The sequence below is a fragment of the Tasmannia lanceolata genome, unplaced genomic scaffold (assembly GCF_043159265.1).
Source record: "Tasmannia lanceolata isolate RefF3 unplaced genomic scaffold, GAP_Taslan_0.1 ptg000003l, whole genome shotgun sequence".
In the NCBI taxonomy this organism is placed as follows: Eukaryota; Viridiplantae; Streptophyta; class Magnoliopsida; order Canellales; family Winteraceae; genus Tasmannia; species Tasmannia lanceolata.
In genome coordinates this window covers 23,621,970-23,635,049 of record NW_027518680.1, presented here as the reverse complement: position 1 = coordinate 23,635,049, position 13,080 = coordinate 23,621,970, and the positions used below count along the sequence as shown (strand labels likewise).

At 35.8% G+C, this 13,080-nt stretch overlaps 1 protein-coding gene across 1 annotated transcript in view; it reads right to left on the bottom strand.

Moving 5' to 3' along the window:
* Positions 1–11,829, bottom strand: part of LOC143853916 (proline-rich receptor-like protein kinase PERK3) — a 49,403-nt gene extending 37,574 nt beyond the window's left edge. The window contains exon 1 of the mRNA XM_077363610.1: positions 11,517–11,829. Within this exon, the coding sequence (XP_077219725.1) occupies positions 11,517–11,739 (223 nt within the window). The 5' untranslated portion in view covers positions 11,740–11,829. The remainder of the gene's footprint in view (positions 1–11,516) is intronic.
* Between the last annotated feature and the right edge of the window lie 1,251 nt (positions 11,830–13,080).

The following is a 13,080-nucleotide window of genomic DNA, read 5'->3' as shown; positions in this document are numbered from 1 at the left end:
ACATTAATTGCATTGGAACTCACTAACTTTGACTGTTTTGGGAACCCACAGACACAGTCCACCAAAACTGCCATAACTTTCTACCCTCTTATCCAATTTTCAAGCACAAATACTTGTTGGAAATATCTCAAAGAGACCTACAACTTTGTAGTTTACCACTTTCCATAATTCGTCCATTTAGAAGCTCAAAAAGCAGGTTCAAAACGGGCCAGCAACATTAATGAGGGACTGCACCTTGGAACTCCACCAAAACCACCTAGGCATGACATGGCTGCCATGTTGGCACTGCATCAGCATGTCACATAGTTCGCACATTAATATAGAGTTAAATGAGCCATTTAAAACAAATTCAAGAGAGTTAACTTTTGAAATTGAAGATCGGATTATCGGGCAAGAATGGTGCATGTGGTGGTAACTCCCCATACCTTCCATTCACGTAATCAGGTAACAAATCTAGATTTCTGGTCACGTATGGGTCCTAGATCTCTCATCTAGGTGGCGACTCTGTCATCTTTTTTTTGTGAAATTCGGATTGCTTTAGTGATCCCAAGTTCACGAAAAAGATGAATTAAATCAATATTAAAAAGCACAGGCCATTCACGTGGGTACAAGAGACCAAGAGAGAGGGAGGCGGGCCGTGGCGCCCCTCTCGTGGGATCAGGTCCCACAGACTGGCGACTCTGTTGGGGACCACCTAACTTAATTAAAATTTCAAAGGATAATTCGTTTGGATTTATTTTAACTGGCTCATGAAAACTCTATCTTATATGTTATATGCTTGATAGATTAGTTTGTTTATTTTCCTTTATTTTCTCATCACATTATACTGCAAACTTAATCTAACAAAACCTAAAGGTATCATAGAATCTCGCAAACTTACTTCACACACTTACATCACTTGCATCTAAACCCTTGCATCTCACATGCACACAAGTCCTATTTAGGAACCCAGAGTGTTATCCATCATGGTTGACTAGGATTTCATCACCTAGTGCCTTTGTGTTAGAGAAGCATTCCAGCTAGGGGTGGTTATTCGGTTAAAACCGAACCGAAAAAATTGAAATCTTAAAATCGAATTTATTTCGGTTTCCCAAAATTCGAACCGAAACCGAAACCGAATTTTTGAGAAACCGAACCGATTACAAATTCGGTTATTCGATTACAACCGTTGGGCAGCTCTCTTTGGACAAAAATCATTTATAAAAGCTAGTTTATAAATTGTTTCGAACGTCTCGAAAAGATCTACAACTTTCTAGTTTACGAATTTTCCTGATTCAGTATCGAAATATGTCAAAAATGAGCTCAAACGTTGGGCAGCTCTCTTTGGACGAAAATCATTTATAAAAGCTAGTTTCCTATGTGAGAAGGCTTCTATATTGATCTCGAAGGATCTCCATTGTGTAATTTAGCACTGCTTAGCTTGCAAGAAACAAGATTTAGAAATAAGTTCAATATGAAAATCAAAGAATGAGAAAGTTAAAGCATAAGTTGGAAACAAGCTAAAAGGAGAGAACTCACAATGAAAATTTCAAAAATCATTCAACCTAGGTCTTTTATCTATAAAATCAAACATTCCCAAGGCAATTCCTTCTCTTGAAAAACCAACCTTAGGAGGTTGCAAAATTCATCCCTCTGTCTCCTCCCTCGTGGAATTTATTCCACTTTTTTGTGTGCTTTGGTGTTTATCTCTACCACTTGGTTCTACACAAAGTGCTTTCATATATTCAACATATTCAACATATTGGAGGCTATATTATTTTTCTTCGGGGTTTTCTTTGTGATTAAAAGGGTAAGTCAAAGCGTATATCCAAGGATTACTTACCCTAGAGATAAGGAGAGCTAGCAAAGTTGGTCTTCTAAAACCCTCTTTCATGTAGCTTAAATTAGAAGCATGCTAGGAGTAAATCTATGATTTTCTTTGAAAAGTTATGAAGATGAAAGTATTTGCATGTGAAATTTTGAGAAGATGAGATCAGGTTTAGGTTATTTCATAATCTGAATTTTTTCTTGGAAAATCTATTTTTTAATATTAAAATCCGATATTTGAACTTAAGAAGGTTTAAATCCATTTTACAAAGCAATTCTAACAAGCCTTTGAATTTTTGAATTTTTCAATCTCTGAGTCTTTTGTGTATTAAAGAGTATAGAAATTTGGAATTTTCAGGAATTTTGACTTCGTATTGACCACTATTTGACCTTTTGAACTCTACCCTTAAAGGGGTAAAATTCCAAAGATCGAATTTAAAAAGATGTCAAAATAAATAAATAAAATAATGAAAATTAAAACATAATAGGCTTTTAGGGTTTTGAAACAACACGAATTTTTTGAAGAATTTTGGATTTAAATTAAGGGGTTTAAAAAATTGTTTAATTCTAGGGGCATTTTTGGAAAAAAACCAATTTTTGAAAAGCATATAGGGTTTCCAGAAGTATAATTTCGATGAGAAGTAACTAAAACCTGATCTGATCTCCAGTGAATTTTTCAAGATTTGTGGTTGCTGTTAGATATGTCTTATGATTTTAATGCCAAATCAAGCAAGCCATATTAAATTCGAAAAAATAGTAAATTGCAATAAACAATTCTGGAAATATTTTATTGAGGTTTAATTCTGGAATGACATGTTCTCACAAAGTGTGGATTGATTCAGACTATTTTTACTATGTGTTTTTGTGTAATTTCATAATCTCATTCAGATATATTTAAAATAAAAAATTGTTAGTAAATGATCTTTACAATCCATGAAAATTTTACAGTAATCTTCTCTGGTCAAGAGAAAGCTACTGTAAAATTTCAGCTTATTTTGATTAGATTTGCTATAAGTTTATGAGTAAATTTATAATCTGGACGGTATCTTCAACATTGGAAAACTGATAGCAAAACATAGTTAAAATCCATAAAATTTTTACAGTAGTCTTCTTTGTTCAAGAGAAATCTACCGTAATAATTTTAACTTATTTCGATTAGAGTTGCTATAAGTTTATGTGTAATTCTATAATCTGAACTGAAATTATTTAAGATCCTTAAGAAAATCGAAATAAATTCAAATTATTATAAAAATTTTCAAAGAATTCTAATTCTCCATCATGTATTCAATCTTTAAACTATCGAAACAGAAACCTTAGGAATCATTGATTCCTTTTGCAAATTTGCTATACCATGATAGTTTAATTGCCAAGATCGCATTCATAATCATATTCCAATTGCAATTAATCCTTGATAATTTGGGTATTCGAATTATAGTATATTGTTGGATCCGAGGTTGTAGTCTATGAAAATCCTGAGAACCATACCAGACAACAATATACTATAACTTATGTGCTAAATTGTGCAAGGTGAGAGCGCACGATTCCCTTTCATGAATGCGATCTAAGTATGAATCCGTCAAGCCTTAGATCCTTTGGTATTCCTTAGATGTTAGGAATCGAAAATATTTGAAAAATTGAAAATGATTTAACTTAAAAATTCGAGTCGATTTAACCCTTGTGTTTGGAACAGTTGGATTGCGGTTTCCCATCGTAGGAACCCATAGGGCCCTTTAGGAACATTTACGTCACGTTGTGTTCTAGGTTTTAGCGTGTCCTAGAGTTATGAGTCCAGCCTCATCATGGCCGTTTGCTATGGATAGCAACCGTACAATAGATCTAGTTACGCTAGTCAACCCATCTCCCTATAAGGCAAGCGTAGTTAACTTAGGATGTAGGTTCACCTGCATTAGTTTAAGGAACGTCTTGCATTTAGATATGACTATATAGCATCTTAGATGAAGTCCTAGGATATTAAAAGCTACTCAACTCGAATTAAATGAATTTCCTTAAACTGTTGAAACAGTTAGTCCAATTTAGATTGGTGTCTTAGCAGTATAGGCATATAGCTTAGTTTAGGCACCGAACTACGATCGACTCAGATTCCAGTGAGGCTTGGATACGTATGCAGCTTTGGATGCTTTGAATGGCATACCGAGCACGAATCGGCCCACCACAAATGATGGGATTTTATCTGTAGTTTTTTTTTAATTGAATTAAGTAAAATATATAGGATTTCCCACAAATTAGAATTTTAGGAGAACACTCACTTAGATTGAATCCAAACATATTAAGAAAGTCAAAATACACATTAGGAATTACATTGAAATTAGATTTTAGGATGCATGTCACATAATTCGCACATTAATATAGAATTAAATGAGCCATTTAAAACAAATTCAAGTGGGTTAACTTTTGAAATTAAAGACTGGATTATCAGGCAAGAATTGTGCATGTGGTGTTAACTCCCTATACCTTCCATTCTCGTAATCAGGTAACGAATCTAGATTTCTGATCACTTATGGGTCCTAGATCTCTCATATAGGTGGCGACTCTGTCATTCTCTTTTACATGAAATTCGGATTGCTTTAGTAATCCCAAGTTCATGGAAAAGATGAATTAAATAAATAATAAAAAGCACATGTCATTCGCGTGGGTACGAGAAACCAAGAGAGAAGGAGGAAGGCCGCGCCGTCCCTCTCGTGGGATCGGTTCCCACAGAGTGGATATTTACATATGCTTGACTACTACTAGGATGAGGCTAGCAGGGAACACGAGGACGAGTTCTTTTCAAGATGGGGAGAATGATGAGGTTCGTAAGAACCCGTGGGGCGCAATAAGTGGCAGAAGACTTTTAGAGATTTTATTTCCATATTATTTTATTTCCATGTAATTTAGATTTAGGGATTTTATTTTTCATGTTATTGCATATATATATATATATATATATATAGAGAGAGAGAGAGAGAGAGAGAGAACATTTCCTATACACTTGTGTAGGTAAGTTACCTACACACTACCTTAAAATACAGTGGGGCCCACATTGTTTGGATGATCCAAACCATTCATTTGAATGGTCCTCACATAGATAGGGTGTCCACAAAAAATCAGATCCATAGGATCATCCTAATCATTCAAACTATGGAGGCAAAAAATGGACTAATTTGTGAAGGTTTATACACGTCCATTTTACCTCCACAAATCGTAGGGTTGGGATGATCCTATGGATCTGATTTTTTGTGGACACCCTATCTATGTGAGGACCATTCAAATGAATTGTTTGGATCACCCAAACAATGTGGGCCCCCACTGTATTTTAAGGTAGTGTGTAGGTAACTTACCTACACAAGTGTGTAGGAAATGTTCTCTCATATATATATATATATATGAGAATATAGTTCATAAGGGTGCCCTCACATAGCTTATATGAGGTGGCTCTCACAAAACATAAGGGGCTCACATTGTTAGGATGATCCAAAGCATTCATTTGAAAGGCCCCATCATAGATAGGGTGTGTACAAACAATTAGCTCCGTTGGATAATCCTAACCCCTCCAAAAGTGGGGGCAAAATGGATAGACATGTTTTGTCCACAAATCTGCCCATTTTTCCCCACTTTTGGAGGGGTTAGGATGATCCAATGGAGCTGATTTTTTGTACACACCCTATCTATGATGGGGCATTTCGAATGAATGCTTTGGATCATCCTAACAATGTGGGCCCCTTATGTTTTGTGAGAGCCACCTCATATAAGCTTATATGAGGGCACCCTTAGGAACTCTATTCTCTCTCTCTCTCTCTCTCTCTCTCTCTATATATATATATATATATAAAGAGGAAAATGATTGTGAGCTTGAAGCTCATATAGCTTATATGAGCTTGAGGGCCCAAACACATGGGTCCCACATTTTTTGTGGTGATCCAAACCATTCATTTGCAAAGCCCCATCATAGATAGGGTGTGTACCAAAAATCAGCTCCATTGGATCATCTTAACCACTCCCAAAGCGGAGGGCAAAAATGGGCAGATTTGTGGCAAATGGTGTCTGTCCATTTTGCCCTCCACTTTTGGATGGGTTAGGATGATCCTATGGAGCTGATTTTTTATACACACCCTATCTATGTAAAGGCCTTTCAAATGAATGCTTTGGATCATCCTAACAATGTGGGCCCACATGTGTTTGGGCCCTCAAGCTCATATAAGCTATATGAGCTTCAAGCTCACAATCATTTTCCGCATATATATATATATATATATATATATATATATATATATATATATATATAGGGAAAACGGTTCCTACACATATGTGTAGAGAGTTCTCTACACACTAGCTTAAAATATAGTGGGGGCCCACATTGTTTGGGTGATCCAAGCCATCCATTTTAAAGGCCCTCACATAGATAGGGTGTCTACAAAAAATCAGATCCATAGGATCATCCCAACCCTACGATTTGTGGAGGTAAAATGGATGTCTTTAAATCTTCACAAATTAGTCCATTTTTTGCCTCCACGGTTCGAATGGTTAATATGATCCTATGGATCTGATTTTTTATGGACACCCTATCTATGTGAAGGCCTTAAAAATGAATGGTTTGGATCACCCAAACAATGTGGGCCCCCACTGTATTTTAAGCTAGTGTGTAGATAACTTATCTACACATATGTGTAGGAACCGTTTTCTCATATATATATATATATATATATATATATATATATATAGGGCTGGAACAGGGTCGAGTTGGGCCGGGTTTTTCGAAACCCTAGCCCAACCCTGACCTTCCCAGAACCTGAGTAAGGGCCAAAAGGCCTCAACCCAATGCTAGCCCTGCAGGGCTCAGCGTGGCCCTGGCCCACCCTGATTGGCCCTAGTTGGGCCCGGCTGGCCCTAATTGACCCTAGTGCAAATACATTGTTGTCCATAATATAAAAGCAAAATTTTATAAGTTGTGTGGCTGTAAGGTCCAGTATTTTTCAAAAATTACCGTACAACCCACTTCATTCGATTATCCAAACCGTTCATTTGTTGGGCCACAACATAAATAGGTAGTGGAGGCCAAACCGTTTAAAAAAATAAAAATGTAGTGGAGGCCACCTTATTCAAAGATACAAGGCATTCGCACCAATATAAATAGGGCATGCCCCTAAAATCATGTAAATAGGATGATCATAAATTAAGACCATTTGTGGTTTGGTAAGTCACATATACTGTAAAGTGTAAACAGGGTCGGGTCGGGTTGGCCCTATGTATCAACCCTGACCCCGACCCGACCCTGAGTCAGGGCCTAAAAAATGAACCCAAGCCCGCCCTCAGGGTTGGATTTTTCAACCCTGACCCGATTCGGGCTCAGGGCGGGGTCGGGGTTCACAGTGCCAAACTTGCACCCCTATATATATATATATCTGTGTGTGTGTGTGTGTGTGTGTGTGTGGAGGCCTCATGTATTGGAGAAATAGTTTTCTGAATAATATTGAATGAAAATTTCTCCCCTCTAATTTTTCCCTCTTCTTCCCTTCTCTTCTTCTTTTTGTTCCCTCTTCTCCTTCTATTCTTTTTCTCTTCTTCTCCTGTTAGTCTTCTCATTTTCTTCTCTTTCTTCTCTTTTTCCTTTTCCTGGCCTTATCACATACCTTGCTTGATCTCTTCTCCTTCCAATAATCTATATATAATAAAGAGGAAGGGGGTTTACTGTTCACCGCTGATGTGGTAGCCCTCCCCTTCCTCCCTCAAGTCTACGTGGCACTATAAATTTAAAAGTTTTTCTCTTTTTTAATTCTGATTTTTTTCTTTTATTATATATAGATTCCTTTTTGACAAGCCTCTTTAGCTTCCCACTTATTTTTTCACGATTTTCGACTTAATGTTTATCCGAGTCGAAATACTTACCTTATGCTATGTTTGGTTGCTTGTAGATGGCTGGGAGGATAGGAGAAAAATAAGTCAAAGAGAATTAGACAAGAATGGAAGAGGATGGAAGATGCGGAGAATATTAGGAAGGAGATTTGCACGTAGTGTTTGGTTGCGCGAGGAAATTAGCGAAAGATGTAGGGTGTCATTATCAAAATATAGGTGGAAGAGAGAAAAGTAAGAGAGATAAAGAGAGAAAGAGAATAAGACAAGAATTTCTCCTAATTCCCCTAACAAATTTCTCCATTTTAGTAAAAAAATGGGAGAAGATTATGGGGGGAACATCTCCGCCACATAGGCGCAACCTAGGATAAAAACCAATAATGATGTCTAGAAGTTGTCTAGTGGTCAAAGGTGTAGATGACAACCAAACATGCTTTGGGGAGATCTCTGGGAGATCTCATGCATTTGAATCTCCTACAATCCCCCCAAAACAAGCAATCAAACAGAGCATTATCGTTTTGTTTCCCATTTTACACGCGTAATCAAAATCCTCAAAATCCCTAAAATCACGCCTCTCTATAATCTCTATAATCTCGATTCCTTATTATATCTATCGGTTCTTATTCCAATATTTTCAAAACGCCTTCCATATTCACTTAATGAGAAAATTATCAGTTCTTCTTGGTTAACAACCCTTACAAGTTTTTGGAGGAGCTCCAGGAAGGTCAGATCTATGAGGATATATTCCCCGTACTCTGCGAATGCAATTTGTTTGATATTTTTTTATTTGGTAAGAGTTTTTTTATGAATAGAATTGGTTTAATGGATTGTAATTCGTTTGATCTTTATCAAAGTTGGTGAAAATATTAAAATATTTTTTAAAATATGAGTTAGAATTTTTGATTTTTTTTATGAATAGAATTGGTTTAAATCTGGATGTTATTGGTTTGATCTGTGCTATTTTTCCAATCTGATCATGTTATTTTATAGCCATTTCAATGCTTTTATTCACAGTTTCCTATCTCTTTCTCCTTTTTACAACTATTTGTATCTTATCATCTTTTTATTAATTTTGTCTCTTTTATACAATTATTTATAGGTTTTTTCTTCCATTTTTCTTAATTTATTTTTGCTAATTTACAACTATTTGAAGGATACTATTTACATCTTTTTTCCAATCTATGTCAGCTTTGTACCGTTACTTCCATGGTTACTCATTTCAGTTTACTCACATTTATATATTGGTGTTCTCATATAATTTCTTTATTTATTTACAGCTATTTGTAACTTTTATTTGCCATGGTTTCCCAATTCATTTTTCTTACATCTATTTATTCATATTCTCATATCATTTTGTAAGTTTTATTGCTCTTTTTTCCATTCATTTATGTTATTTACGGCTAATTGTTGTTCATCACTTTCTATTCATTTCCTTTTATTTTTATCTTTTCTTAATTCATTTATAGAATGTATTTTCTCTGTTTAGTATTCATTTACGGCTAATTGTTACTCTTGCGTTTTCTCTTTGTGGTTTCCATTTGTAGATTTTGGCTTTCGTCTTTCTATTTCAAAGCTTTTAAGTACAAGGACCAAAATCATTCATGCTTTGTAATGAGACTATGTAGCCTTGATATAAAGGAACTTTCATTGAAATTAAACATCTACACTTATAGTTTTTTGTTTTTGGTACTTATTGGTTGTTATTTACATCTATTTTTTTTCCAAATTTGTTAATATATGATTTATATCATTTGTTTTTTGTTTGGAATCTATTTTTTAGCCATTTGCATGCTTTAAAGTACATTTTTCTCAATTAATTTCTTTTTTTTTGTTTCATTTATTTGCAGGCTGCTATTATAAGCATTTTCAGAAAAAATTTATTCTGTTTTATATCTATTTGTAGGTTTTTATTTACATTTTTCAGAATTTAATTTTATTTAAAAATTAACTATTTAAATGATATTATTTTACACTTTTTTCCAATCTACGTTCTGTTTTCTAATGTTATTTTCATTTTTCTCATTACAAATTTTTACCTCAATTGATAGCTGATCTTATTTCGTTCTTATTTTTTCATGGCTGGTTTAAAATCAAATTCTAATTTGTTTTCAATCTTAATTAATTTCTAATTATAAATTACAAATCAACTTATTTCAACAAGTTAAAAATCAACTTCTAGATCTAATTTGTTTTCTATCTTAATTAACTACCAAACCATGCATCGCATGGTTGGTCCCACTAGTAACCAATTGAAAATGGAGATGATATTTTCACCCCCTTGCAGTACACATCCGCCCCCTTATAAAGTGGTGGGCAAATTTAACGCTTTTGGGGCGTGAAAATATCATCGCCCATTGAAAATCAAACTTTATAAAAAGGAATTTGGTAGCGACTTTTGTAGAAAGGCATTTTGCGGCTAGCTACTGCATGAGAGAGCAGCCACCTCCGATGAATTAAATGAATGTGAGAAAATCTGCTGAAAATTGAGCCTGCATGGCTGCTCTCTTATGCAACAACTAGCCGCGAAATGCCTTTCTACGAAAGTCGCTAGGAAATCCTGTATAAAAAAGAGGTTGTTTCATGTCTGTACCGTGAAATGCCTTCACATCTAGTGAGATTAAAAAAACGTGTGCTTTAGATAGTTTAATCTTAGCCCTTGAGAGAAATAATTGAATAGCAGATTTCTTCGCGACCGCCATGAAACAATAGCTATAAAAAACTCCTAACCAAACCCTTAATAATCTAAAACAGGTCGAGTCAACTCCAAACTTGTCTGAGTTGACTCGTTTCTAAACCTTACCAAGTTTTGAACCTACAACGCTAGACCCTGAAATATCTATGATTTTAAAAGTAAGAAAAACAAATATATCAATAACTCCCAGCTCACCTACCCACCAAAAAACAGAAAAATATGTGCTCGAGTTTTTATCAAGTCACAGAGTCACTCATTCGAGGTGACTCAACTTAACCCAGCGAAGCCGAGTTTTCAATTTGTTAAACCATGCTTCTGTTCTACCACGAACGTCAAACATATGGACTCTTAAAGTGTCTAATTTGGAAATATTAGGTTTCCTTCTCCATCCAATTTTCCTTATTTAGACACTGAGAAATAGGACTTGGAAGTTTTGGGCAGTTTTAGATCCAGATCTATCATGGTTTCTCTTTTTACTTTGTTTTAGTAATTGAGTATCTTTTATTCCCTTTTAATACATGCTTTGTAGAATCATCTCATCGATCTCTTTTAATTTATTTATTTTTATAACAAAAGAATCATGTCATCTCTTTTAATTAATTTATTTTTATAACAAAAGAATCCTGTCTCACCGAGATACAAGCATATAAAATGGATTTTGTAGAATTCTTCTACAGTATTACTTAAAATGTTGAAATCCATGTTTGCTTTTAGGCAACCACATAAATAGATCATGCATGTTATGTTGCCATTTTTATGGATATATATATTTTTTCTAGGTGGCAACGGGTCTTTTTTTTGGAATTTGGGTTGATCGATCATTTGCCATAATATTGGGTCGAGTTTGGGGTGATTCCAATTCATTTATTAACAAAATATCAACCTAACCCAATCAGGTTGCAACTCTAAGGCCTTGTCGTTTAAGATTATGACAACCGATTGTGAATGCTAAACCGATTATCGGACTCAACTTTAAACATAACTTGAGGTATTCTAAACTCACAGGCCCCTTGCAGAAAAAGGGGTAAAGGGCGCTCTTTACCCCTTTTTCTACAAGGCACCTGTGAAGCTCATTCCTCACATAATTTTGAGTCCAATAATAGGATTGGCACTCACAATCTGTTGTCATAATCTTAAACGACCATGACCTAATTTTTTCGCGCTTTCTCACCTTTGTCTGGTGGCGGCGGTAGCCTATGAGTGCGTTGCCATCTCTTCTTGTAGCATCTTATCAGGATGCCGGTGACGGCTGCAACGATAAGCACACAGATAATTACAACTGTACGCATCGGGATACTGATCCACGGAGAGGCAGAGGTATTCTCCGCCGTCAATAAAGAAGGTGATGATGGAGAGGCCCTAGTTACGAAATCCAAATTCCGAGGCAGAGACATTGCCGGAATCCGGTGATGTTGCTGGTTGAGTTCTCGCTCACAGTTGAAATAACTTTCTTTATGACTTTATCATAATCAAAACCTAATTAAGGTGTGGCTGAAAATTATTCATCACTGTTGTTATTCCAAAGTCTCATTTGTATGGAATCAACTTTTTGGGATTTGCTAGGAAACTTCGCGAGAAGTCATTTTGCGGCTGGCTTTTTCATCAGAACCGCCACCTCCATGAATTAAATGAATAAGAAAATAAAAAGTGAGCCTGTGTCTGTTCTCTCATGCAAAAGTCGGTGAAGACTGACTTTCCGAAATTGCCTAGCAAGTTCCCAACTTTTTTACTGTTGAAATGAAAGAGAAATGATATATGGAGAGGGGGTTTCCGTGTTTTTCACTAATCAGTTGGCGGTATAATTTTACAACCCAAAGATTCTTCTCCAGCTCAGAGCTTCTTTTCACATTCTGTAGCTGGGTACCGTACTTGTTTCGTACGTGCTTCTCTAGAAATCGACAGCGACAAATTTGTCATCTTAGGAGATGATATTTTCACTCCCCCTGCTTTACGCAACTTTAACGCTTTTTGACGTCAGATCACGTAATAAGTGGAGCGCATGCGTAATGTAATGCGGGGGGAGTGAAAATATCATCTCCCTCTTATAAAATGTCCCTCATAAATTCATCCCAATGAGTAGTCCCTTTCCACTTTTTTACCAGGTGTGACCCCCCTCCGTCTCTCTTTGGTGAAAAAGATCTACTATGAATTTTTTTCATGATAAACTAGTCTCTCTAAGTGGCGAGAGAGACGGAAGGCGGGTGAAGTGGCTTAAAAATATAAAACTAGCATCTTCAAATGGTGAGAGGTGGCTAAAAATCAGGAAACATACTCAAAATAGGATCAACTTTTTCATTTTTTTAGCCACGTCGCATCCTCATCTCAATAGTGCACTCTCAAAACTCTCTCCTTCTCCACCTGCACTACGCCTCTCTCACCACTTGGACACACTAATTTATCAGGAAAAAAAAAATCCAGGCTGCCAAACATGGCCTAAGTGTCGCCCTCCACGCCCACAGGTTTTGAAAGTGGTGATAAATTCACATTGAAATTAGGGGGAGGGATTGAGATTGGGTGCAATTAAGTTGCCCTAGGCCTCAACTCTAACTCAACCCTAACCCATCCCAAACTAAAGAAATGTCAACCAAGTTTTTCCCACTATATATAGTATAGATAAAGGGAAGAGTGCCATTATCAATGCGATAAATTTCAAGGTCGGTTGTATTCCCTTATTATATAACCATCTATATTTTATACAAACATATAATTAAGTTTATCAGGAAATATATATTAAA